General features: G+C 41.2%; 1 protein-coding gene across 1 annotated transcript in view; it reads right to left on the reverse strand.

The window, feature by feature from the left end:
* LOC138983869 (adhesion G protein-coupled receptor L3-like) overlaps positions 1 to 25,437 on the reverse strand; it is a 29,940-nt gene extending 4,503 nt beyond the window's left edge. The window contains exons 1-15 of the mRNA XM_070357199.1: positions 25,237 to 25,437; positions 22,991 to 23,200; positions 18,931 to 19,172; positions 16,425 to 16,520; positions 15,277 to 15,486; positions 14,343 to 14,414; positions 13,272 to 13,359; positions 12,242 to 12,361; positions 11,376 to 11,620; positions 10,097 to 10,149; positions 5,258 to 5,372; positions 4,165 to 4,268; positions 3,509 to 3,611; positions 2,878 to 3,104; positions 2,205 to 2,271 (exon numbers count right to left, since the gene is read on the reverse strand). Coding sequence (XP_070213300.1) covers positions 2,205 to 2,271; positions 2,878 to 3,104; positions 3,509 to 3,611; positions 4,165 to 4,268; positions 5,258 to 5,372; positions 10,097 to 10,149; positions 11,376 to 11,620; positions 12,242 to 12,361; positions 13,272 to 13,359; positions 14,343 to 14,414; positions 15,277 to 15,486; positions 16,425 to 16,520; positions 18,931 to 19,172; positions 22,991 to 23,051 — 1,803 coding nt within the window. The 5' untranslated portion in view covers positions 23,052 to 23,200; positions 25,237 to 25,437. The remainder of the gene's footprint in view (positions 1 to 2,204; positions 2,272 to 2,877; positions 3,105 to 3,508; positions 3,612 to 4,164; positions 4,269 to 5,257; positions 5,373 to 10,096; positions 10,150 to 11,375; positions 11,621 to 12,241; positions 12,362 to 13,271; positions 13,360 to 14,342; positions 14,415 to 15,276; positions 15,487 to 16,424; positions 16,521 to 18,930; positions 19,173 to 22,990; positions 23,201 to 25,236) is intronic.
* Between the last annotated feature and the right edge of the window lie 630 nt (positions 25,438 to 26,067).

Raw genomic sequence — 26,067 nt, forward strand, 5'->3', positions numbered from 1 at the left:
GGCAAAGCCCATACGACTCACATGCTTGACCTTGACCTTTACATGACCTTGACCTTCAGGGTCAAGGTCAAATAACTAAACCTAGCAATGACATCATACACTAAGAACTGCTTTACACATTTTTCCTACCAAAATACATGTGACCTTGACCCAAGGTCAAGGTCATCCAAGGTCATGCAACACAAAACTGTTAATTCAAGACATAGGAAATACAATGGTGCTTATTGGCTCTTTCTACCATGAGATATGGTCACTTTTAGTGGTTCACTATCTTATTTTGGTCACATTTCATAAGGGTCAAAGTGACCTTGACCTTGATCATATGTGACCAAATGTGTCTCATGATGAAAGCATAACATGTGCCCCACATAATTTTAAGTTTGAAACAGTTATCTTCCATAGTTCAGGGTCAAGGTCACTTCAAAATATGTATACAATCCAACTTTAAAGGACCCTTGCGACCTTGACCTTGAAGCAAGGTCAACCAAACTGGTGTCCAAAGATAGGGCTTACATTGCCCTGTATAGCATACATAGCTAAGGTTGCCATTCTCGATAACTTCAGAAAAAAATGCGAAAATGTGAAAAATGGTCGTTTTTAAGACAACAATTACGGCCCCTGTGACCTTGAACTTGAAGTGAGGTCAAGTTGCCGCACATGTTTTTTGAGATCTTGTAACCATACACCATCAGGCCACATCAGGTGTTGATAGACTTAATAGTGTCCAAGAAATATCCAACGTTAAAGTTTTCCGGACGGACGGACGGACGGACGGACGCCGGGACGGACGGACGGACGGACGACTCGGGTGAGTACATAGACTCACTTTTGCTTCGCATGTGAGTCAAAAAGCGTGGACAGCGCTCCAGTGTCAAACTGTTGCTGCACTTGTTTGGGCGTGGCTATAAGCATAGTGACATGAATTTGATTGGTCAGTATTTTTAGGCAAAGCACATGTTCTCAGCAAACAGAAAACAAAATATTGGAAGCGTGAGTCACGCTACCCAAAAATAAAATCTTTTTTTACATATACATTTTTTCTATAACTTTTTTCCCCATGGTTCATTCATCATCTGACATAACTTTTTAGCAAAATCTAACCATAAGATTTTGAAAAAAAAGCAAAATTAATGTAGACGACCACCTTTAATGTTTTTCATGACTACTTTCCACACGTGGTCCTTGTCCACATGCTTCCGACACATCCCTCTCTAGTGACGGGCCTATAATGTCACGTGGGAAAGCAAGAGTATTCACTTTGTCCTAAGCCATACAAACCCGACAGAGTTATCTCCGAACATCGTCTATTTCCAAATAGTCTTGTTTCAAGTTAAATCATGAACATCTGTTGAAAGTCACTTCTATGCTATACTTACCAACTAGAGTATAACTAAGCCCTCTAATATACGCCAGTAGGCAAAAGGTCGCGAACCCAATATTGTTTGCACCTTAGGTTATGTGGAGCACTGAAGGAACCAGACATGAGGGCCCTAAAGGGCCTCATCACGATCACGGGAAGGGAAATTTTAGCTTTCACGATCACAGTTACCTTGATTTTTTGTTTTCACGATCACAAACACCTTGACGAATAGAGGATCACAGAGTGATACAGCTGTGAAAAATGTACGTTGAAAATAAAATGCTTTGCAATAATGCCCATCACGATCACGAAAACAAATGACGATCACGATCACGAGACTTGATTTTTTTGTCATCACGGATCACGGGCAAAGTCCCATCACGATCACAGAAATGGAAATTTCGGCAATCACGGTCACAGAAAGGTCAAAAAACGCCAATCACGATCACGATTTTAAACCCTTTGGGGCCCTCAGACATGTTTATCATGACTTTTATACACACTTCTCAGAACACTACGTTAGCTTTTTAATACCTGTTTCATTCAAAGTTCAAACAAAAGGGGAACATTGTTTTTTTGTTGCCGGTATCACGATGTCTACACTGTAACATTTGTATGAGTGACTATCCAAAAGCGGACTGAAAGATATCCTAGTGGTAGGTGATATCATAAACAACCCCAAACCGAATTTTGTTTACTCTCAAGGCGATTTGATGATAAAGCTAGAACCCGTGCCCGTGGATATGTACTGACTAACTCTGCTTTTGTGTTGGTCTGGTTTGTTTACAGTCTGGATAATCCTTTTAATTTGACAGGAAAGGGAAGTAGTAACACGAGAACTTACAGACACGATGACAAGCATCGGAGCAAGAAACGCCCAGATCAGTCCTTTGTTCACAGACAGCCAGCAGCTGCAAAATGAACAAGATAATTCGAATGCTAATCGTTAACCTGATCCGTTTGATGATCACGTGTGAACGTATGTCTTGCAGATTAATCTCGTTGCGTATGAAATGCAGGTAAGGCGTGTCATATATGAGGGCGAGGGGGTAAACCTTGATTTCTTCGTATTCACTCGGTGACCTCGTCTATTGTGTCTCCTTGTTTGTGCTTTGCTGTGTCTGGTTTCCATTGCTTTGTCTTGCTTTGGTTTGGTTTGGTTTCTTTTGCTTTGAATTTGAACATTATGACAAGGGTCAGTTTGGTTTCGTAAAAACAACATGGAACCATTATAATTCTCACAGAAGAATTCGTCATTACATTGTGGAAAAATACCAAACTAAACGCATCACATGCAGCAGTTCTTTAATATAGTTTTTTGAACAGAAACAAAATGACACCAAAACACCAACCGGTAGCTTTCACCGATTCGGACTACAAATATACACAAATTCACAAATATATCAGAAATGTTCCACTAACGCAGTAAATACTTCTACCTGTTCTGAAACTTGCGTCGGGGTCAAATAGCATAAACTGCTGAAGAGAGGATAAACAAAAATAACCAACCAACCAACCTGTTCTGAAGACCTCTGCCGTAATTAGGGAACTCCACGCCAAGGGAGATAACCACGACGATGAGGGGCAACCCCCACCCGATGATCGAGTACTTGAGCCTCATGTCGGATGAGTAGAGGAGACCTCGGGTGCATGTCCGGTACAGTGCCATCCCTTCCACCAGCATCCAGGAAAAAGCCGCCATGAACAGGAAGTGGAGCAGTGCTGCTACGATCTTGCAGGCCACCTGAGAAAAAGCCAGAGATTAAGATATTATTAGTTATAGTAGGCTTCACCAAGCTGTAATAGTTATAGTCATCGTCGTCGTCAGCAATATTGTATTAATCGTTATTGTTTTCGTTTTTACTAATGACTTTATCCTAGCTTTTGAACCCACGAAGAACTGAAGAGATCTGTGTCAAATGTCAGATTTGGGTCAAATGTCAGATTTGGGTCAAATGTCAGATTTGGGTCAAATGTCAGATTTGGGTCAAAAATACAAATAACAAACTTGAATTTTTCTTAACTTTTACGATTGAACACACACATACAATCATGCACTCTTTGTAGTCTCGGACAGCCGCCTAAAATAATATGAGTTTTAGTCACACGACTCAAAGAAGGAAAATCAAGTGTTCAATCGATACACACCTCGTTGTCACGTGCATGGTCGGAAGAAATGAAGAGAACTTGCGCCAGCAACAAGGAGAGGGCAAGGCTGGCATGGATGAGAATTCTCTCTCGATGAAGGATTCTACAAAAAATCAAAAATGCATGCAATTTTGTTTTTAACAAGAACGTATCGAATCGTTCAATATTTGCCAGCAATGACTACAAACTCAACTTTTGATTTGCTGTTGGGAAGGCTCGCCTTTAAAATATAATAATTCTTATACTCCTATGCTGCTTGGTTGCAACATTTCCAAGATGGCAGCTGAACAATTACACAGTTTCTATACACTTGTGGGAAAAGAAAAGCGCTTGTTGTATGCCTCCTTCAGAAAGTTAACTCAATTCTGATCAAGCAAACATATCAATTGAGCACATGATACAACAGAGTTTGGTAACACCCTTCCAGCGAAGTCTGATATGAGTTATGTACAAGTACTATTATGTTTCACACCACTAAGTTAAAGTGCAATCAAAGCTGCCCTGGAGACCACCTCAAAGGATCCCCGACGATTGTGTTTTCTCCCTTAATAAGTTACTCTTTCATAGCGACCACCTGTCTATTACCACTGTTGGTGGGTTCCTTGGGAGGTCGTTGTTGACAGGTAGAACTGTAACATACATTCATGCCACAATACCTGAGGTAGATATAGGTCAACAGTGTGAAGGTCAGGCCAGCGATTGACAGACTGCACCCTATGGCCGTCAACACAAACATCCCACGCTCGTTTTCTGCCGAGATCTGACCCAAAAAAAGAATTAAACCAAGGTAGGATTAAATAGAGAAGTACAAGTGCTTAAGATAGCTTAGCTTTTTAAGGGGAAAACTCATTTCTAAACAAAATGTGACAGGGTGTGAGTGAGTGAGTGAGTGAGCGGGTGAGTGAGTATGTGAGTGAGAGAGTGAAATATTGACTGATTGAGTTAGTGAAACATTGCGGAGTGAGTGAGTAAAACAGTGAGTGAACAGATGAGGCTGTAAGCTGGTGAGTTGGTTAATGGCTACGCGAGTGCGACTGGTTGCGTGTGTGCATAATTAATTATGTTCATAGAGTGCTGCGTTTGCTTCTGTGCTCGTTTCCATGATTATATGGACAGAGCTTTCCATGCAGCAAGAACATACGAAAGAAAACAAATAAATAAACATGCAAAAAATAAGACTTATTTGTGAGACAGCCAATACTCAATGAAAAACGAACAACGTGCTCGCCAAGACAATGACAGCACAATAACAGCGTCAACGTATTTGCGTATGGAGATTTCTTTAGGACAAAAGTAACAAAATTGAACCCAAAAGCAAAAGTAAAAGCAAACAGCAAAACAATGAGTGAAATAGAGAGGGAGACAGATCCAACCCAAATATAGTGTGACAGGGGAGGCTACCGCTCCTTTCACAGCAGACTCTGCACCCGAGTTGTTGGCCTTTAAAGTCAACACCTGGGGATTGTAGAGTTCTGTTTGTGATGGGGTCTGGTGGTTTCCGATTGTCTGTATGTTAATGGAAACCTTCGGGTTTGCATAACAGTTTTTAGAGGGCTAAGAAATTAGCCCTAACATTTTCAATCCTGTTTGATTGCACTTCGCTTCCCGAGGTGATCGTAGTGTTTCGGCACACGGTTACAACGGAAAACAAACAAACATCCAACAAACAAACAAGGAAACAAACAAACAAATAAACAAACACACAATCAGACGAACAGCACAAAAATACAGACAAATAATCTATCGTACCTGTGCGGGCTTTGTGAAGGTGACGAGCACAGCGAAAGTACTCAGGTGATTACAGGTGCACGTGGTGTGGGTCAAGTTGTGTTCCAGCAGCCAGCAACCGTCCTCCGACCATGCCCTGAAATAGAAGTCGCCATTTATTTGACTCTTTGTTCTTCTGAAGAAATCAGGTCTGACGGGATGAATGGGCGCTTCTGGGGTGATAACGCGAGACAACTCCTGTGATCTTGCCGCGAGGTGGTGCCAGTTACCAGCCGAAAGAAAGAAGGGGCATAACCTCACCAGAACCGACCATTGTCTGTTTACCGTATAAAATGCACGACTTACACACGAACTGTTACAAAACCGATATGCTATTTGGGACCAATGCAAGTTTTTTTTCCTTTCTCGTGTGATCTTGCCGCGAGGTGGCGCCAGTTACCAGCGAAAAGAAAGAGGGGGCATAACCTCACCAGAACCGTCCATTAAGTGCATACCATACATCCAAGGTATGACACATTTTGTCCATTTCCAAAACTGTGTGACGCTTGCGGTTGACTAGTCTTAGGTAACAAATTGTCTTCTAAAGGAGGAACTCCGGATTCTGGCCATAAATGAGTATTTCTACGTGCATAAGCCGTTTAAAAATATGTTCTGCTTAGGTTACACAAGCGTGCATAACTATACAAGTTGGAAACAAAGCTATTCGAATCCATGTAAAAGGTTCTCTTCAAGTACTGATTTTCACAAATCAATTCAAATTATAGTACAAAGGGATTCCTGTTTCTCTATTTGGACATCATCATCACAAGCATCAACGAAACCAAAGGAGCTCATAGTGGGGCTCCTATGTTGCAAAATCATTCAAATCATGCAACAAACACCAAATTAAGCAAATATGAAGAGTTTTATGTGCTTAACAAAACCTGATACAGAGCCATCGCGAAAAATAAAAAATGGGTAGTTTTTAAAAAAAAATTCAAAATGGCCGCCAGTGTAAACGGTTGGGTATGTTAGGCATATTTCACTTCATGTGATTAACAGCAAATTTGGCGTAAATGGACATTTGCTTTTGCTTAACAAAACCTGATACAGAGCCACCGTGAAAAAATTAAGAAATCAGTAGTTTTTTTACAATTTTCAAAATGGCCGCCAATAAAAGGGTATTTAGGCATTTTTGATGCTACAAGACATTCTCTTGCAATAGAAACTAACACAAACACATTTTTAAACAAAACAATACATGTATTGTTGGTGCAGAGAATGATTGGACGGTGTGGGTGGCAGGGTTGAAGAATTTGTGGATTGCCTAAACTGTGCAAAAATAAATAGCCTATATTGCACCAATTTTCATACCAAAACGGAAACATTCATTCCTGTGCTGTTATATTCAATGTATGCTATTGAGGGCACTCAACTTGGCTAACTGGAACACTTTTAAGATAAAAGGTGGCCTTTACATGGGTTATTTGACCGCCGCCCAAATAAGGGTACCCCCAAAATCAGTAAAACTGATAAAAATGTAATGTATCAACTCAAAAGTCGACTAAAATTCATAATCGCTGTATTTCGAAAACGTTGTTTGTTCTCATGTGTTTACACAACTAGCACATTCCGGCAAGTGTCTATACTCAAAAGAAACTTTGGCAGTACTTGAAACAACCATCTGTCATATATACATGCGAAGTCAAAAATATGTGGGATGTAAGTCAACAAACCTGTGGCAGTTTTTAAAATATTATTTCGTGAAGATTTGAAAGTGTACTCAAACGGTTGAACTACGCCTCGTGCGTAGACACACATTCCTGAAAGTTTCAACGCAACCCACTTGGTCATTGCTAAAATACATGGATTTTAGTTGACTTGGGTATCCCTCAAATTTGACACATAAACATCTCATCCGTGAGATCGACACATACATCAGTAGGTACAATGGCACAACACTAGAAATATGCAAGATGGCGAAATAAAACAACCTGTTCTGGATGGATAATCAAGTTGACTTTCTCTTCGTATACAACAGTGACCCAGTTGTGCCTCAGGAATTGTCGTCGGCTTTTTAAAAGGTACCCGAAGTTTTTGTCACATCTCTTTGTCACGTCAAGGGTATCCTTATTTTGACGGCGTAAATGATGATGTTAAAAAAAAATGTGCCAGATAGCGAAGATGCGAGCCTTTAATGGCATAGACAGTTTGAATAAAATGACACAGGAATAAAAGTTTGAGTTGGGGTATGAAAATGGGTGCAATAATATTTTTGCACAGTTTAGATGCTGACAGTTTTCACAGGCATGCAAGCACATTTGCAGAGAGCTGTGCTCTGCAGTCCTTCTTAGCAGCATTTGCAGCGTTTTGTTGTACAGCTCTTCTTGCAGGCACACCTCATGAGTTCTCGGCACACGCTGGATACCTCTTGAAAGCTCGTCCAGAATGACTCCCACTTTCCAGCCTTGAACTGCCAGCCCACAGAGTTTGGAAGTCTAATAGGTAGATGGCTCTTCTCAATCTCATGTCCTGCAGCAGCACCTCACTTGTAAGGGGATTATGGTCAATTTGGCAGCTCTTTTTACTGAAGAGGTACCGTCTAGCACTGTTTACACCCAGTACGTTGCTGGTTTTGTCCTACAAATGTACACCAAAAAGCTCTTGTGCTGCCCTGTCAGTGGTACTCAGCTTACAAAGAGGAGCAGACAACCTGAAGAAAGTTTGAGGGACGTCTTCAAATGCTTGCCATACTTCCCAAGCCTTCTGATTCCCCAATACCATTGAAGAACGACATAGTGTCACAGCCTGTAAGGCTATGCAAAATGGGCAGACAGGGTGACTTCTCTTGGCCAATGGCTTTGGCAATGTGGCGATACACTTCACGAGCAGAAAAAAACGCAACACAGCTGGAATGAGAAGCAGACTGTCTGGCCTCCTCTACATCCATGGTGCAGGAAATCAGCCTGTGGTACCCTTCACACAAAAGATGAAAAGTGACATTTTTATTTGAATGTATTTGAATAATGTTTACTATCTCAGAGAGTCGGTCAAAGCCGGGTTAGCAAGTCTTCACACAACAGACCAAAATGAAAGAAAATTATATTTCATGAATTCGTATAATTCTTACTGTTTCAGGTTAAAAAACAAACAAACACAGTTTCCAGTGACCCAACTGATTCTGGAATCTTTCTGACCGCTACATTTATTCGCTTCAAACAGTCGCTAACAGAATGTTGACCATAGTGAGGGTTCGTACGTTAAACCCATCAAATTCACAGAGGTCGCTTACAAATGATGTGCAAACATGTTCCAATTAATACAAATAAAAAAATCTTACTGTTAAGATGTATTAGGTAACAAACCTTGATACAGTAGTACTAGTGAAATCGGCTCCCTTCTGTGGCACCGGAATAAATGCAGAACGCTTGTTCCCAGGAACCGGCATGTGGTGTAACTCTTGTATATATCCTGTAAAAATAAAATTCACACCAATGCACGGTCAACTTAAAATAAGCAAAAGGATGAGAAACAAGCAACAAACCAAAATTGTAAAACTCAAAGAGCGGTATACCTCTTCATTTTTCAAAACCACTTATCTCATTTGATTAGCATACACTGTATGCTTTTGTCTGTTACCTACCGTCTTTGAAAGTTTGATCACAACACTGTAAAGACATGGGGAGTGGAGTGTTTTTATCTCCAGCTGGTCATCCTACTATCTGGCCTACCCTCACTCAGTTTTTGACTCTACCCCTCCCCACCTTATGGAAGTCCTTAACGTAGGCAGGACTAATCATTTATCATACCATGAACAATCTCTTTCTCCTCGCCTTTTATTCAAAGTTCGTTTAATCTGTTTAAAATCACCAGCGTGGCGATCATGATTTCCTTACTTGTAATCAACAGATAGATCTAGATCTATCAGCATCACAATCCAGCTTGATGAGCTATTGCAAGATTACTCTGCATTTCAGCGCTTCACCCGATGAATAACAGACCCCAGGGGAGAATTAAACTGTAAAATGATGTGACATTGGTGAATGGATGCGTATTCTTGAAAACTTACCTTCAGAAACGTTGTTTTCGCTCAAATCAAAACACGCAATGTTGCGGAGGCCGCCATCTTGAATTTTCATGCTGCGGATAATAATTCTAAAAACGATCAAATTAAATATCAGAACACAAAAATACCCATAAGAGTATTTATGTCATGCATGTGTTATCAGCAGACAACTTCTGGTGCATGGTAAACCATTGAATTTTACATTTGCTGAGTTGGGAATATTTACTGCTGAGCGCTTTTGGTACGAATTTCGTCTGCTGTAAATGCAGCCTTTTATTCCCTATCAAAGACAAAAAAAAACGATTTCTGAAGTGGCTCTGTATCTGAAATCCCTTAAATAATTATAAGGAACAAAACCACAAAGTATGATGTTTGTTGCAAGATGTGAATGATTTATGAGTGCGTCTGCAACATACGAGCCCCACTATCAAACATGAACAAGGTTGCTTTCAATTAGGCCTAAAAAAAAAAATAGGTGTGGTTACGGTAACCCGACCTACCCTATTTTTAGGGGCCGACCCTATAACTTTTTATTACATTTGTCAAAAAAACAAAAACACACACAAGTAAACGAGTGCAGAAAACGCAATGAAAGCGAAAGCGCCCGAGTTGCACACTTATTTCCCTGTCAAATAGGTTTAATTTGTACACATTAGAAAAAAAAGTAAAAAAAGAAAAGTGATTGCCTACCTTCCTACCCTATTTTTTTGTGTGGCTATGTTACCGTAACCACACCTATTTTTTTTTTTGCCTTAGTCTCAGACAGTTTTCATTTCATGGCATAATAAACATGTATCAACAACAGGTGTCCTTACCCAGAGTGGAACTTCCAGTGCACGCACCATCTTTGCTCGTCCATTCCTGGCCTCTGAAAATGGAAAACCCCAAAAAATAGACTGCCAACGTTAAAAAAACAAAAACAAGCAAGGTATATTATAGGAAAGAAGTTTGTTTGTTTTTACATTTAGTCAAGTTTTGACTAAATGTTTTAACGTAGAGGGGGAATCGAGATGATGGTCGTGGTGTATGTGTGTGTATAATTATATGTGTGTGTTTGTGTGTGTATCTGTGTGTGTGTGTGTGTGTGTGTGTGTGTGTGTGTGTGTGTGTGTGTGTGTGTGTGTGTGTGTGTGTGTGTGTGTGTGTGTGTGTGTGTAGAGCGATTCGGAGAAAACTACCGGACTTAACATGCGAGGTTCTGAGTATGGCATCCCCAGACTTTTTTCTTAATTTTTAAATATGTCTTTGATGACGTCATGTCCTGCTTTTTGTGAAAGTTGAGGCGGCACTGTCACGCTCTCATTTTTCAACTAAATCGATTGAAATTTTGGTCAAGTAATCTTCGACGAAGCCTTTGGTATTGTATTTCAGCTCGGAGGCTTAAACATTAATTATTGAGTTTGCTCATTAAAGTTGTCATTAAAATCAAATTCTCGCAAACAGATTTAAAATTGATTGCATCGTATTCTTCATCAAATTCCGAATCTAAAAATATGTACATATGTTATGTTTACTCTTAAAATGTGATCACAATTAACGAAAATAGATTAATTAGTACTACAATTATACTTTATAAAATCGATCCAAAAAATGATTTCATCTTGTTCTTTATTATTTCTTGATTCCAAAAACATATAGATATGATATGTTGTATTCAAAACAAGCTCAGAAAGTTAAGAAGAATACAGAAAAGCGCGCTTTCCTGCTTAGCGCAATACGCTACCGCGCTATTCTTGCTTGTCTATTTCACTGCGTTTTGCACGTGGGAGGTGAGCGATTTCCTTCTCGCGGCGATTGATGAAGCTGTGAAAAAATGCAGTGCGTTCAGTTTCATTCTGTGAGTTCGACAGCTTGACTAAATGTAGTAATTTCGCCTTCCGCGACTTGTTTAACGTTTCTGTCACCATTAAACGTTCCTTTAACATACCTTGCTTGTGTTTTTTACTCTGAAAATCAAATTCTGAGATAAATTCGCCAAACCTCCCCCTAACGAATTGCCTTCAGGTGAAATCTGTAGTAGGGTCTGTCTAATGCATCCACAGTGGCATTTTGCATTACAGTTGCAATAATGTGTCTATCACTATCTTTACTTACACCAGCGTTTAACCGGGGCAAGGTGAAATTGACAGTGAAGTCCAAGTGATCATGAAAATCATGTTCATCTGTGTGAATTCCAGTTCCGGTTCCCGAAGTGAGAAAATAATGGCCGCAACATTCTATCCCGTTATGCACCACGAGGCTAATCACGTGACTGTTCACCACGCCCCCTTTGAGCGACCCCTGGCGGTTACTGGGCAGCAGGTGGTGAATGTCGGTGTACACCACTGAGGACACCTTCCCTGCAAGAACATTCAGTAAAATTAATGTCGATGGTTGGAGAGAAAAAAACCAACAAGCATCGACGTTAAACGAGTTGTTAATTGGTGTAGAATAGTTGTCAATGAAAACAATTAGGTACGTGTACTGTAGGTTAAAGGCATATGTACGCGCTCCCGTGTTTACAAAGTGTAGTTTGCCCATAATCGATGTCAAACGCACCATAAGACCATGTAATGACGATATGTCGCCATGCGCGGACCATATACATGCATTACAGCTTGTTTTAGAGTCTCAAAAACTTTGGATGTAAACAAAGACGCGGAGTTATTTCCCTTGCGTCAACGCTACCTCTGTTGGCAAATCTATAAATAGGACGATCCAGATCAAAATGAAAATTAACATATCTCAACATTGAAGGGGTCCTAGACCACAATATTTTGCTGGGAACTTAATTTAGCATGTCTCCAGCTGTTGGTAAAGCAATTAGCGTGTATAGTCATCGAGTACATATGGCTTTAAACGTTGCCGTGTTCTAATTCTTGAAATTACCCCACCCCCAACCCTTTCCACCAAAGGAAATAAATAAAGTATGGATAGGGCATGGAAGTTGTAATGCATCAATCCAAGAACGATCTTCTCACCTTCATCAGACGGAAAAAGAGAACGAGAGAGGCGCATCACGTTCGCTGCATCACCCACTTTGACGTTCAACGTGACGTCATCAGATGATTGCGTCATGTTCACGTCCACGACACTCATCACTGAAAAGCAGACATATTTAAAAAAAGAAAAAGAAAAAAAAGAGGCATTTTTGATAGAGGTTTCCAATATGCAAAGTAATATAACATGCACCACTTCGGATCTACCCAGAATGTGTATCATGCGTTATAGGCACCCTCCCATTTGGACACATATAAAAAATCAACGGCCTGGTTACTTCCTGTGCAAAGTAGGTATTTTTGCTGAGTTATTCCCCCACATTAAAATCGTTTTTATTTATAAAAAAATAAAACAAAAAAGACAATGCAGACAACAACAACAACAAATGTCGTTCCGCACAAGGAGCACTCAGACTGCAGATGTTTGATATATACATATATCTGTCCAAATTGAAGGATGTTCGTACCCGGTGTAAAATCCTGAGATCTGAGTTGGTGCACAAGATCGCTGTTTACGAGCATGACAGAACGTGTACTAGTTTTGGGACGCATCCGCGGACAAGGCTTTAAACATTTTGTTTAAGGAGATTAGGATTTTTAACAAGATTTCAAGTACCGACAGTAAAAAAAGGAGGTTTAAGGAACCTTCTACCTTTTAATTTGATACGCATTAAATGTTAATAGTTTTTTGTTTTTGTTTAGTCAGAAAACAACAAAAACAAAATTGGATTAACGCTGTATCGGCACGGTCTCGCATGACCCCTTGGGTTCTAGATACAAGACAAACACACACAGAAACAAACAAACAAGCAAACAAACAAACAAACAAACCTTATAATATTGGCTTAACTTGAATGTGTCTTCAATGTATTTGCCCATTATTCGTATTCGGAACGTACCAGGAGCTGGAAAGTAAAGTTACTTTCAGCCACTAGCGCGTTGCAATCACACCGCTGCTTCATAATGTTCTTGCTCTTTCAGAATTAAAAGAAAATACAGTTGATAGACTGACCAAGCTGGTCAAGGTTTTGTTGAAGTGATGACACGTTGCTGGTGGTCAGTATGCGTTCCATGGACTGTAGGACACGCACAACCTGCATCTGAAAGTAGACAACAATTACCGTTTTTTCTTGCCAACATATAAATGCAATGGTGATGATTGATGTTGCCGCCACCACCACAATCGTCGTCATAGTCGACGTCGTCGTCGTCCTCCTCCTCCTCATCATCATCATCAATGCCTTAACAGCAGCACTTTTATACAGTCTGTGCTTCCAATGGTAAGGTTAAAGAAGAAACATCTGACTGTCAGCAACGTTACGATTATTCATTCAAAGACAGATATCACATTAAAGGCACAGTATGCCTCCCGTAAACCATCACAGATACTGTCAGGCTTTTACACACAGTACAAACACCCTTCCGTTTGAACGCTCACCGAACGGGAACATTCTAGGTGCCCAACGTAAAGAGCGAGCAATTTTCAAAGAATTAATTTTGCGGATTGTCTAATAACGAAAACGGACCGTGGTGCGTTTTGGCGCTAGACCTAACTTTTAAAATCTAAATAATGAATTGACAGCTGGTTACACAAACATTCTTAAATCATAAAAGAATTCTTTTTTCATCAAGACAAGATAAGTACAATTCGAAGTTTTGAAAGTTTGAAAAAAGAAAAGCCCGGAAGCAGGGTCACACAAGGTCGTGGTTCTCGTAGCAGACGACGGTTTATGCCTATCGCCAGTTCCTCTGAACAGTCAAAAGCCATCGCTAGAGTTCTTGTGAATCACAGCCGTTTGTTTCGTTTAGATTCAGAGGTACATAATAACGTGCTATGGCAGATAAGCTTACAGCGAGTCGCATTCAAATTATAAACTGACGACTACATTGTGAAAAAAGGAATTCTTTGAAAATGGCTCGCTCTTTACGGAGGGCACCCAGGATGTTCTCAAGCGGTGAGTGTTTAAATGAAAGGGTGTTTGTACTGTGTGTGAAAGCCTGACAGTATCTGTGATGGTTTACGGGAGGCTTACTGTGCCTTTAACACAGGTCCAGTTTCCAATGAGATTGCTGCACACATTACCTCTTTTTTGTCCTTCTTTTGCGGTTTTTGTCCTTCGCCGTAGAGGACCAAAGCTGTGCTCTTCGCAAACGTCTAGAAGTAAAAGAAACGGACATGATTCAACATGTGATAGATCAACATTTTTGTAATCTGCAGTATAGGTTTTTATCTACTTTTTTTTTTCCCCCGCTATCAAATCTATAATACTGACAGACAGATTGAAATGTTTGGTATGTAGCTTGGTATTAGGCGCATGCCGGTCGTAGCAACATTAACATGTACAGATGTTTATCTTTGGCGAAAGAGGGGGTACTGCTGTGTTTGTTTGTTTGTTTGCTTGCTTAACGCCCAGCCGACCACGAAGAGCCATATCAGGGCGGTGCTGCTTTGACATATAACGTGCGCCACACACAAGACAGAAGTCGCAGCACAGGCTTCATGTCTCACCCAGTCACATTATTCTGACACCGGACCAACCAGTCCTAGCACTAACCCCATAATGCCAGACGCCAGGCGGAGCAGCCACTACATTGCCTATTTTAAAGTCTTAGGTATGACCCGACCGGGTTTCGAACCCACGACCTCCCGATCACGGGGCGGACGCCTTACCACGGGGGTACTGCTGTGACACTTCAAACCCCGTACCGAGTATCAAAATCGATACCATCTGAGTAAGTGTGGATCAAGCTGTACTTTGCATCGTCCAACGCCGCACATATGTGCGGATTTTACCATGAGTTTCCCTTGACCCACGTGGGGAACATGTATGCCCAGACATCCTAATGGTCAGCATGTTGTTTAGGCGCCATAGTTGTTTTGTTCGTGACTTTTCCGACGGGTTACCAAAATGTAGTGTATTTTCCAAATTGAAGAAGAGAGTAAAATGTGCCCCTGCCTTTGTTGTTTTTCTTCATTTGCTTGTTTAGTTGTTGAATTAATTCCATCATACACTTACCGTCAACATATCGCTATCGACAGACGACACATACGCCATTTTGAAGAGAAGGGAGGCCACTCTGTCGTCACCCCCTTCTTCAGTAGAGTTGTCGGCCACAAGCAGGTCGTAAATTGCTTCCATGGCGCTCCCTGCCTCTTGGTGAGTCATGTTGCTGACATCCAGATCCTTGATTACCTGTTGAGTGACGTCCGTCCTGTTTCGACTTGCCTAGATAAGAAGCAGATAACAATGAAAAAGTACTCACCAGAAACAGTTACAATAAAAAAACAAACGAACAAGAACCGGTTTCGACGTTATGTCTTCATCAGCAACAAAATACTAAAAACAAATCTATAATAGATGACAGCAAGAGAAAAAAGAAAATCGGTAAAGAAGAATATAGACAGCACCTAAAGTATTTAAAGGTGGTCGTCTACATTTTTGCTTTTTTTCAATAATCTTATGGTTTGATTTCGATACAACAGTATGTCAAATGATCAATGAACCATGGGGAAAAAAGTTATAGAAAAAAATATATGTAAAAAAAGATTTTATTTTTGGGTAGCGTGACTCACGCTTCCAATATTTTGTTTTCTGTTTGCTGAGAACATGTGCTTTGCCTAAAAATACTGACCAATCAAATTCATGTCACTATGCTTATAGCCACGCCCAAACAAGTGCAGCAACAGTTTGACACTGGAGCGCTGTCCATGCTCTTTTTTAAACGCACGAAATGCACGGGATTTGAGAGGAGTTTTGCGCTTGGCATTTTCCAAATAAGGATATCCTACTATGAGTACTACGCTGGAATACTACAATGAATTTTCAAACGGCTACACTGGCTTCGTCTTTCCTGATCAAAAGGGGGTGTATTGTTGATATTTGTAGATAATAGACTCAAATGGCGATTTCGGTATAAAAATGTAGACAAGGACCTTTAAGTAAACGTTGATTGTTAATTTGCTCTGTTACTTGGCTCCTGTCGTCTCTTGATCCTATTTTGCCTAGACGGAAGCTGAGGAAGAGAAGGAAGAAAAGGCGAAGGAAGATGGGGAAGAGAAGGAAGATGAAGAGTAAAGGCTGACAAGAAGGCACAGAGAAAAGGAGAGCAACCAGCACCAACCACAACAACAAGAACATGCAACCTAGCGTGCATGCCTTCGTACCTTCAGCATGTTGATGACGCTCAAAGCCGTGTGATGATCATCAGGGAGAGTCTGACGTCCGTGCATGACGTCCCCAAGGTCTGTTCCCGTGTCGTTCTGTGTTAAACGGGGAAATATGTTTTTGACAAACCTTGCTGTGTTCAGCATTAGAAATACGTTTTAAAAAAAAGTTTTTAAAGTACGCTATCATTTCAAACAAAATGGCGACGGGCGCAGTGGCGTGGTGGTAAGACGTCGGCCTCCTAATCGGGAGGTCGTGAGTTCGAATCCCTGTCGCTGCCGCCTGGCGGGTTAAGAGTGGAGATTCTTCCGATCTCCCAGGTCAACTTATGTGCAGACCTGCTAGTGACAAGACCAGGTGCGCCCGGAAAAGATCCTGTTAATCCATGTCAGAGTTCGGTGGGTTATGGAAACACGAAAATACCCAGCATGCCTACTCAACGAAAGCGGAGTGAAGCTGACTATGCTCTCAGAGTATAGTTTGCGGAACCCAAATGGGCAAACGAGCTCACACGTAACCAGAAAATTCTGGAACGCTGAAGAAGAAGAAACAAAATGGCAATTTGGTGAAAAAATTTAATGCTCGTACACTGCTTCGTCGTGCATATTGTTACTGTTGCCATAGCTCTATAAACGTTTAAGTAAATTGTTAACTCATTCGCTGCGTGTCGGAACTGGAATTCCGACACCTGTGTTTAGCGTTGGCTGCGTGCCGGTACTTGAGTTCCGACGGATATCACGAATTTTTAACGGTGTAAACGGTCCTGCTGACCAAGGGAAACAACCCCTGCAATGAACTTCTATCTGTCTACAGTGGTACCATTCACTGTAAACAGTTCCTTCCCTTAAATTGTTGGGATTAATAAAAATTTTGTTGACGGTGTGCGACCCACGTGTTTTGACTTTTCCAAGATGGCGGATCGTTCTGCTGAGACGTAGTAACTTGAAAAGAGTGCTAGAACGTGTTATTCAGTACGGTTCTGATCTTGACCTCAGTGATGATGATAGTGGAGATGATATTTTAGATTCTGGTGACGATTTTGTGCCAATGGACGATCATTTGGGTGATGATTCGGGCAATGCAAGTGTCGATCATGACATTGTGTATGATGAACCCATGACGTAGAAAGTTTTTTTGTTTTGCTTCAAATTGGATATTTTGCCTGGATATGAAGACAACAAAAGGTATGTACTTTCAAATGTTTCATATATTTTCTAAAAGAGTAAGTTCCAAACTTTGCAAAAACATAAGGTATGTAAGGTTATCTTGTGTTGTTGATTTTTAATAATTTTTTCAAAATGGCTCTAAATCGCGCGTTGGCAGGGAACACAGGGGAAATTTAGACGCGCAGCTCCTACTTATTGTCGCCCTTTGACCTGGAACTGTCAACCAGGATCAGCCAGACTATGGTCATGTTTACAAGTCATCAAACCTTGGAGAACGTTCAAAAAAACAATAGTGTTGTTTTTGATTTTTTTACCTTTAGTCAAGTTTTGACTAAATATTTTAACATGGATGGGGAATCGAGACGAGGGTCGTGGTGTTTTTGTGTATGTGTGTGCGCGCGTGCGTGCGTGCGTGCGTGCGTGCGTGTGTGCGTGTGTGCGTGTGTGTGGGTGTGTGTGTGTGTGTGTGTAGAGCGATTCAGAGAAAACTACTAGACTTATCTTCATGACATTTCACAAGATAGTTCATGTGTATGATATTACCGGACGTGTATTTCATTTTTTCGATAAATGTCTTTGATGAAGTCATATCCGGCTTTTTGTGAAAGTTGAGGCCGCACTGTCACGCCCTCATTTGTTCAGCAAATTGATTGAAATTTTGGTCAAGCAATCTTCGACGAAGGCCGGATTTTGGTTTTGTATTTCAGCTTGGAGGCTTACAAATTAATTAATGACTTTGGTCATTAAAAATCTGAAAATTGTAATTAAAATTATTTTTGTATAAAACGATCCAAAATCATATCATTCTTCATCATTTTCTGATTCCAAACCATATAAATATGTCATATTTCGATTAAAAACCAGCTCTGAAAATTAAATGTATGAAAATTATGATTAAAACTAAATTGTCGGAATCGATTTAAAACAATCTTATTCATTGTCGGTTCCTGATTCCAAAAACATATAGATATGATATATTTGATTTAAAAACAAGCTCAGAAAGTTCAAAAGAACAGAGATACAGAAAAGCGTGCCATCCTGCTCAGCGTAACCACTACCGCGCTATTCTTGCTGGTCAATTTTCACTGCCTTTGCCACGAGCGGTGGACGGACGATGCTACGAGTATACAGTCTTGGTGGAAAAAAAATGCAGTGCGTTCATTTTCATTCTGTGAGTACGACAGCTTGACTAAATGTATTTTCGCGTTACGCGACTTGTTTCTCTTTCTAATTGCCCCAACTTTCGACATGACATTTGACGAGGTTCAGCCAAACTTTGATGATGACTGAAAGACATCAAACCTTGGAAATGTTTGTTTTTATCAAACCATAATATTACCAAAAGATCGTCTAAAGCTCCTTCCTTCAAACTGCCCAGAACACCAATGAGCAATTCGTCAAAAGGGACGCAACTGCCGTCATCCTGTGGAACGCAAGGTGAGCTGGAGTTGTCGGCTCCCGTCAATGGGTTCGCGGTGGCCTGCTGGGTGGTCATTGCCGATGAAGACGTCGGGCTTGCGCATGCGCTTCCAGGGGCACGTTGAGTTAGTGCACATGTTGAGTTCCATGTAGAGTTCAATTCTGAAAAGTGTTGATCCATTATATGAGCGCGTTATGTGAATGTAATAATAATAATAATAATAATAATAATAAATGAGCATTTATATAGCGCAACATCATAACTTTACAAGTATGCTCTTTGCGCTTGACACATTTAAAATTAAAACACAGTTATACAAGCATTTACATCTACATTCATAGTCAACAAATCAGTGCAAATCGTGCAACATCGGTGTCTCTGGCCACATGTACCAATTCATCAAAAACTTCATCAGCAATCGCAAGATGTCTGTCCGGGTGGGCTCTTCGGTGTCCGAAACCCATGCGCTGGACATGGGGGTTCCCCAGGGCAGTATCATCGCGCCAAACTTATTCAGCATCATGCTCTATGACATTACTTCTGTTAAGGTTGACGGTGCCAGTGTACTTCTGTATGCGGACGACCTCGCCTTAATAGACACTAATAGACCACGCCATAACAGAGTTACCAACACTGTTGACTTATCTTCTTACCAAACTAAAATCGACAACCTCTGTCAATATATGTACACCAACGGCTTCCAACTAGCCACAAATAAAACAGTCTTTCTTGTTGTCTCCCGTAGACAACTGTACAGGAACTGCAGTATAAAGATAGGTTGTGATATTATCAAACCGAGCTCAGAAGTTAAGTTCCTCGGCGTTATCATCGATACCCGACTTAACTGGACCAGTCATATCGAACATCTGATCAATAAGGCCAACAAGGATCTTTATATCATACGCTACCTGGCGTCCCAATCCTGGGCCAGAGGGCGTAAGTGTGTCACAGAGGTAGTGCGGGCATTAATTCGCTCCCGCCTCCTTTACGGGTGCGAAGCTTATTTCGCGACGCGCCCGGCGCTCATGAAAAAACTGGCTATTATAGAGTGCAGGGCGCTCAAAATAGCTCTGGGACTCTCCCAACAAGCGAGTAAGAGTCGAGTCTACAGCGAGTGTGGGTGGCTGCCCCTTGTGGATGAGATAAAACTCCGTTCAGCTCAGTATGCTGTCAGAGCCCACGCGGTAGAGAACTCTGCCTGCGAGGTCCTGACTGACTTTTTTCCTCAGCACCAAAATTATGAGGCCAACACCAAACATAGCACTCAACTCTTGGCCAAAACGCTACCCTTATCCGACACAGTAAACCGCATTCTAGCCGATAGCGGGGTGAAGGTCAGTGAGCTGGCCAGGGTCCCCCCGCCCTCCTACCCGCCTTGGCTTGAGGAAACCCCTACTATCATATACGACAGTGAAGATAATACTTCCAAAAAAGATAACCCCGTCTACCTAGCTACTGTTACAAAAGAAACCCTAAACTACAAATTCTCGGAGCATTTAAAAGTCTTTACTGACGGATCCAAATTTGCAGACGGCAGCGTTGGCTGCGCCTTTGTGATCCCAGATCTCAAAATCTCAAGGAAATATACTCTTAATAAAGACATCTCCATATTCTCAGCCGAGCTATTTGCCTTGCTCATGGCATGCACTTTTATAAATGACCTCCCAGTCACACCGCGTGCGGTAGTTTTCTGCTCTGACTCGCGCTCTTCATTACAAGCTCTGCATCGAAACACATCAAATCGGGCAGAGCTACAAAGAGAAATCCTCTTTATATGTCACCAGTTAATCTCATCCGGCACATCCGTATCATTTCTCTGGGTCCCCTCTCACGTAGGGGTCCGGGGAAATGAACTGGCGGATGTCGCTGCCAAAGAAGCGGCAGAATCTAGCCCAGCTAACACTAACATCGGCTACTCAGTAACCGAGTTCTACAGTAAAATCCGTAAACTCATTCGAAGTCAGTACGTAACATCTCTGTCCTATCAACCCATTGATATGAACGATCTACACCCCGATCTCCCAACAAACCTCCTCACTATCTTCAGACGCCTCCGTGCCGGCGGCTGCCGCTTCCATATCTTTAACAAGTCCTGCCATTGTGGAGAACCCTATTCATTTCAACACATTTTCGCTCCATGCGCTACAAATAGAATTACCTTTAAAACCTTATATGACCATATGCAGCTCCATGGTCTGAGTCCCCAGGATTATCTGCGCAGTAGCAGTTCTCTAGGCTGGTCACACAGCTTGCTGCTGTGCCGACTGGTCAGGGACTCGGACATGGGGCTGTGGGTATAACTAAGCCCAGATTATCACATCAGCGTGTTTCAGTTTGAGGTCGAGTGGCTCCCGCCATCCCTCCTGATTCCAGCGACTACCTTCTAGACAACATATCCTCACCCAAGGCCCACTAGTCGCCAAACTGTACATATTGTTTTTATTACCACGGCCTTCGTGGCTTACATCTTAATCCTTTTATTTGTAAAAAGTTTTGAGATTTATTGTTCGTGTTCCTCTTGCTTGCTCATCTATTTGGTTTTATTGGTGATCCTGAAAGGTTCCACTTTTTAACTCGATTTGAAATAAAAAAAATAATATTACAAGCCCGTTATTCAAGATATAGAATACAGACTTATAATTCTTACCAAGAAACATCTTAACTACTTTTCATTTTAACAAATTCCACAGAGCATTATCAACTCAACCCCACCCCCTGCCCTCCTCTCCTTATTTTTTGTTTCTTTCTTTCCTCTTTTTGAAAGCGGACAAACACTCAAGTCCTTAATGGCTCAAAACCGTAGGACTTTTAATATTAATTTTAACTAAATCGTGCAACAACAACCAAAATAAAACAAACAAACAAACAAGAACGATTGACAGACACAAAAAACAAGCACTATGAAAAATATCAAGAAAGATACAGAATACACAATGCTTTATAAATCAGAATATCAATGAAGTAGGGGAAGATTGCCTAATATGGACCATTTTTTGTTTCTTGCTGATAACTAGGTTGTTTTCTTGCGAAGAAGTTTCATTTCGTGTTTAGTAGTCCTTCTCTCTTTATTTAACCGTTAGGCTTAATTACAGCGAATAACTTTTGATAGACATTTAGTAAAATTTAAATACAGAACAATTTACAAATAGACCATAGTAGGAGCCTGGGCGCCTAATATGTACTAGTGAAGAGGCCTTCACGAATCACTGTAAAAAGCCCCCTATACTTCAAAATAACTTCAAGTCAGACTAATTCAAATGTGCTTTAGAATTGTCTGTTTCGGTATGACGAGAACATTAATCAAAGTACAACAGGATATTGAAGAAACATATCAAAAGCAGAGAGAAAATAAATGAAATTATCAACTTCCACGAAAAGAAGACTATTTCTTAAATATTGTGTGAACGTTATAGGTTATTTTCATCAAGATTCTTACTAAGTTAATGAAACCAGCCTTTAAAGCTTTATTTTCTTTTATTTGTTGAAGGTGGTCAATTTTAGAGGACACACACATACTCTCAGATTTTGCTATCATTTTTTGTTTGCAGTAGAAACTCGGGGTCAACACTGCTAAAATGTAACAAATACAGTCTTAGCTGTCATATAGAGCAATTATTGTGTGATAACAGCTTTGGCTGTGGACAGAAACTAGTCCGGTTTAAGTGTCACATTTAGAGTGAATGCTGCCAAAAGTATAGAAAAGAGAAAAAGCCTAACGGTTTTGAGGTGTTTGTTTCTGAAACTGTTTTGACGTGTGCAAGTTATCCAAAGAGGGAAATACAGCGAATGAAATTGTTTTGAACGCTCTTGCTCCGTTAGTTTGTCAGAACAGGAGTTGGTCCATGTTAGGAAGTGGTCCATATAAGGCAACCTTCCCCTACTTGCCTCATGCTCAATGTCGCGGTGACAATGCTTACAAGAGATTATCCAGAGATTTAGTCGAGCAGAGTTCTTCAAAGTTGTTAATTATATTGATCACCTCTTGAGCAGATGAAACGGAAGTCTGAGATGCAGTCCTGTGCTGTAAAGTTTGACTTCATCACGGTGACGCAATCTTTGCCCGTGACGTCAGAGTTAATTACGTCATCTGAGAAAAATGCGGCAGAAGCGGTGTTGCTGCTGTTGGCTGCCGAAAGCCAGCGGTAGGTGTAGTTGTTCTTTATTGCTGGCACGAACAATTCTACTGACTCTGACAGAAAAAGACAACAACAACACATATTCAGGGAAGATCAAAACACATGTTTGCAGCCAATCATGACAAGCAAGACAGTAAAAGTGTTCTAAAAACGAAGCACACAATATTTTTTTGTATCGTAAGAATATCTCGAGGGAGACCTCGTCAGAAACGCCCAAGACACTTTTGCGAAGTGAAAGTACACTACCCAATATTGACGGACTGTGTGATGATAACTTCTGCTATGCTCAACTAAATTCTGGAATAATTACATTTTCATATATATTTGTCTGTTTTTAAATGTAGGTGTTTTTGTTTTTGAAGTGGGGAAGCAATAAAGAGGTCGTCGATATCAAAACTGATATCGACGGAAATGTCGTCGATATCACTTTTGCACTGAGCTCAGTTTTGCCCAATTGACCAATGGAAATACACGTAACATATGAAATAGCAATATTTCGTAATACAATCCGAGTGTCGGTATGAGCTGCACGTTCTTCTCCCCTCCCCCTTTGTTCAACATGTTGTTTCCATATAGGCCTATTCCTTTAAAATATTTCCTGATGTGATCCTTGTACTTTCCTCATACTTTTTGTCGAATAGTTTATATTTACTATGTAACCGTGTGCCGTAACACTACGATCACCTCGGGAAGCGAAGTGCAATCAAACAGGATTGAAAATGTTAGGGCTAATTTCTTAGCCCTATAAAAACTGTTATGCAAACCCGAAGGTTTCCATGAACATACAGACAATCGGAAACCACCAGACCCCATCACAAACAGAATTCTACAATCCACTGGTGTTGACTTTTAAAGGCCAACAACTCGGGTGCAGAGTCTGCTGTGAAAGGAGCGGTAGCCTCCCCTGTCACAACTATAAAACATGTTATGTGTTGTTGTCCCTCTTTGGACGTGAGCTGAGTGTTTCAATACAAAACAAAACAAAAACAAGTCTATCCCTGTTGCTCAAGCCATCCCGAATTAAATCCCTCATAATATACCCTCATGCTGTTTGGAGAACAGACGCACATAGAAAACAATAGCATTGCTAGAAAACAGAACATGTGAATCTTAAGGGCAGAATATACCTGCGCAGTTCAGCGGCACAGACGACGCACTGCATGTTATTGAGTAGCCTACTTGGCCTGTTTTCCTTTCACGCAACGTGTAGCGGGCTGGGATAATCTGCAGTGCGTCGTCTGTGCTGCTGAAGTTGGGAACGTCCCACTACTAGTCCGAGGGTTCACTAGTCAGAGGGTTCACTAGTCCGATGGTTCACTAGTCCGAGGGTTTACTATTGACGCTTGATTTTCCAGTTCGTCCCACTAGTCCGAGGGTTCACTAGTCCGAGGGTTCACTAGTCCGAGGGTTCACTAGTCCGAGGGTTTACTATAGACGCTTGATTTTCCAGTTATTATACCGCCCCTTCCGATTTCAATGAAATTATGTGTGAGGCTGTAGTACAACCCAGGCTCGATCCTCTCCATATAATTCAGGTCGGTGGGATAACTTATTGATCCTCACGGGCAAAAGGAAACCCGAGGTGCTATATAATATGACTAAAAACTGTAGGCAATTCGATCACGTAATTGTCCAGTCGGGGCGGTATTCTGATAAATTTAATATCCTTTCTTCAGTCAAAATATAAATAACTAAGTTTCTTGGGGGAAATAGTCTGAGATTTCTTCAGTCAAAATATAAAACACCACATTATCTTTTTGAATGAAAACAACTCAGTGTTTTTATGAGAATATTCTTCGATTTGGTTCCCACAGCAGTGAAAAACACACGCACGCACGCACACGCACATCCACGCACACATACACACACAAAATAAAAACAAATCAAATTGAATATCCTTTGTTCAAGCGTCTATAGTGAACCCTCGGACTAGTGAACCCTCGGACTAGTGGACCCTCGGACTAGTGAACCCTCGGACTAGTGAACCCTCGGACTAGTGGACCCTCGGACTAGTGAACCCTCGGACTAGTGAACCCTCGGACTAGTGAACCCCTCTCCTGAAGTTACATAGGTGAGCGCCAGCCATTACCAACACTCAAAAGAGTCCTAGCGTTGTTGAGCAGGTCAAAGGAGGTAAAGGTGAAGGGTTGTCCCCCTTGCTGTGCACACTGACTGAAGGTGTCGCTGAGATCGCTGGTGGCGGTCAGCGGACTCCACACACACACATCATCCAGCTCAACCTCTCCGGGCAGGCATGACGGTGTCAAACCTGGTACGTTTTACAGTGAATAATGGTTATCTCTCTGTCTGTCTGTCTGCCTGTCTTTCTGTAAGTATGTCTGTCACTCCCTCAGCCACCTGTGTTTGTATGGCGGTCTGTGTTTGTCTGTCTGTCTGTCTGTGATTTTCTGTCAGTCGGTGTCTGTTTGTCTGTCTGTCTGTCTGTGTCTCTCTCTATGTCTCTCTTTGTGTCTGTCTGTCTCTCTCTCTCTCTCTCTCTCTCTCTCTCTCTCTCTCTCTCTCTCTCTCTCTCAGACTCTGTCTTTCTGTCTCAGTCTCTCAATTTCTGTCAATCTCTTTCTGTCTGTCTGTCTCTGTCTGTCTGTCTGTCTCTCTGTCTCTCTCTCTCTCTCTCTCTCTCTCTCTCTCTCTCTCTCTCGCTCTGTGCAACTTACCCGCCAAAGTATTTCCAAGTAAAAACACTCCAACTCCAAGAAAACACAAAGAAAACGTCATCCCGAACATGATATATCCCGTACGCGTAGAGTAATCATGGAATGCGCATTTCAGAGGAGTTTCAGCTCGTTTTATTAAGAATTCTTAATAATACTCAAACGTCAGCAAAATGGTTTTCCCCATTTGACCATCTTTATAATTTAGAAAGGAGATTGCCAGCAAACTTTAGCGTACAACGGTGAAA

Source organism: Littorina saxatilis, linkage group LG13, assembly GCF_037325665.1.
Source record: "Littorina saxatilis isolate snail1 linkage group LG13, US_GU_Lsax_2.0, whole genome shotgun sequence".
NCBI classification, from domain to species: Eukaryota; Metazoa; Mollusca; class Gastropoda; order Littorinimorpha; family Littorinidae; genus Littorina; species Littorina saxatilis.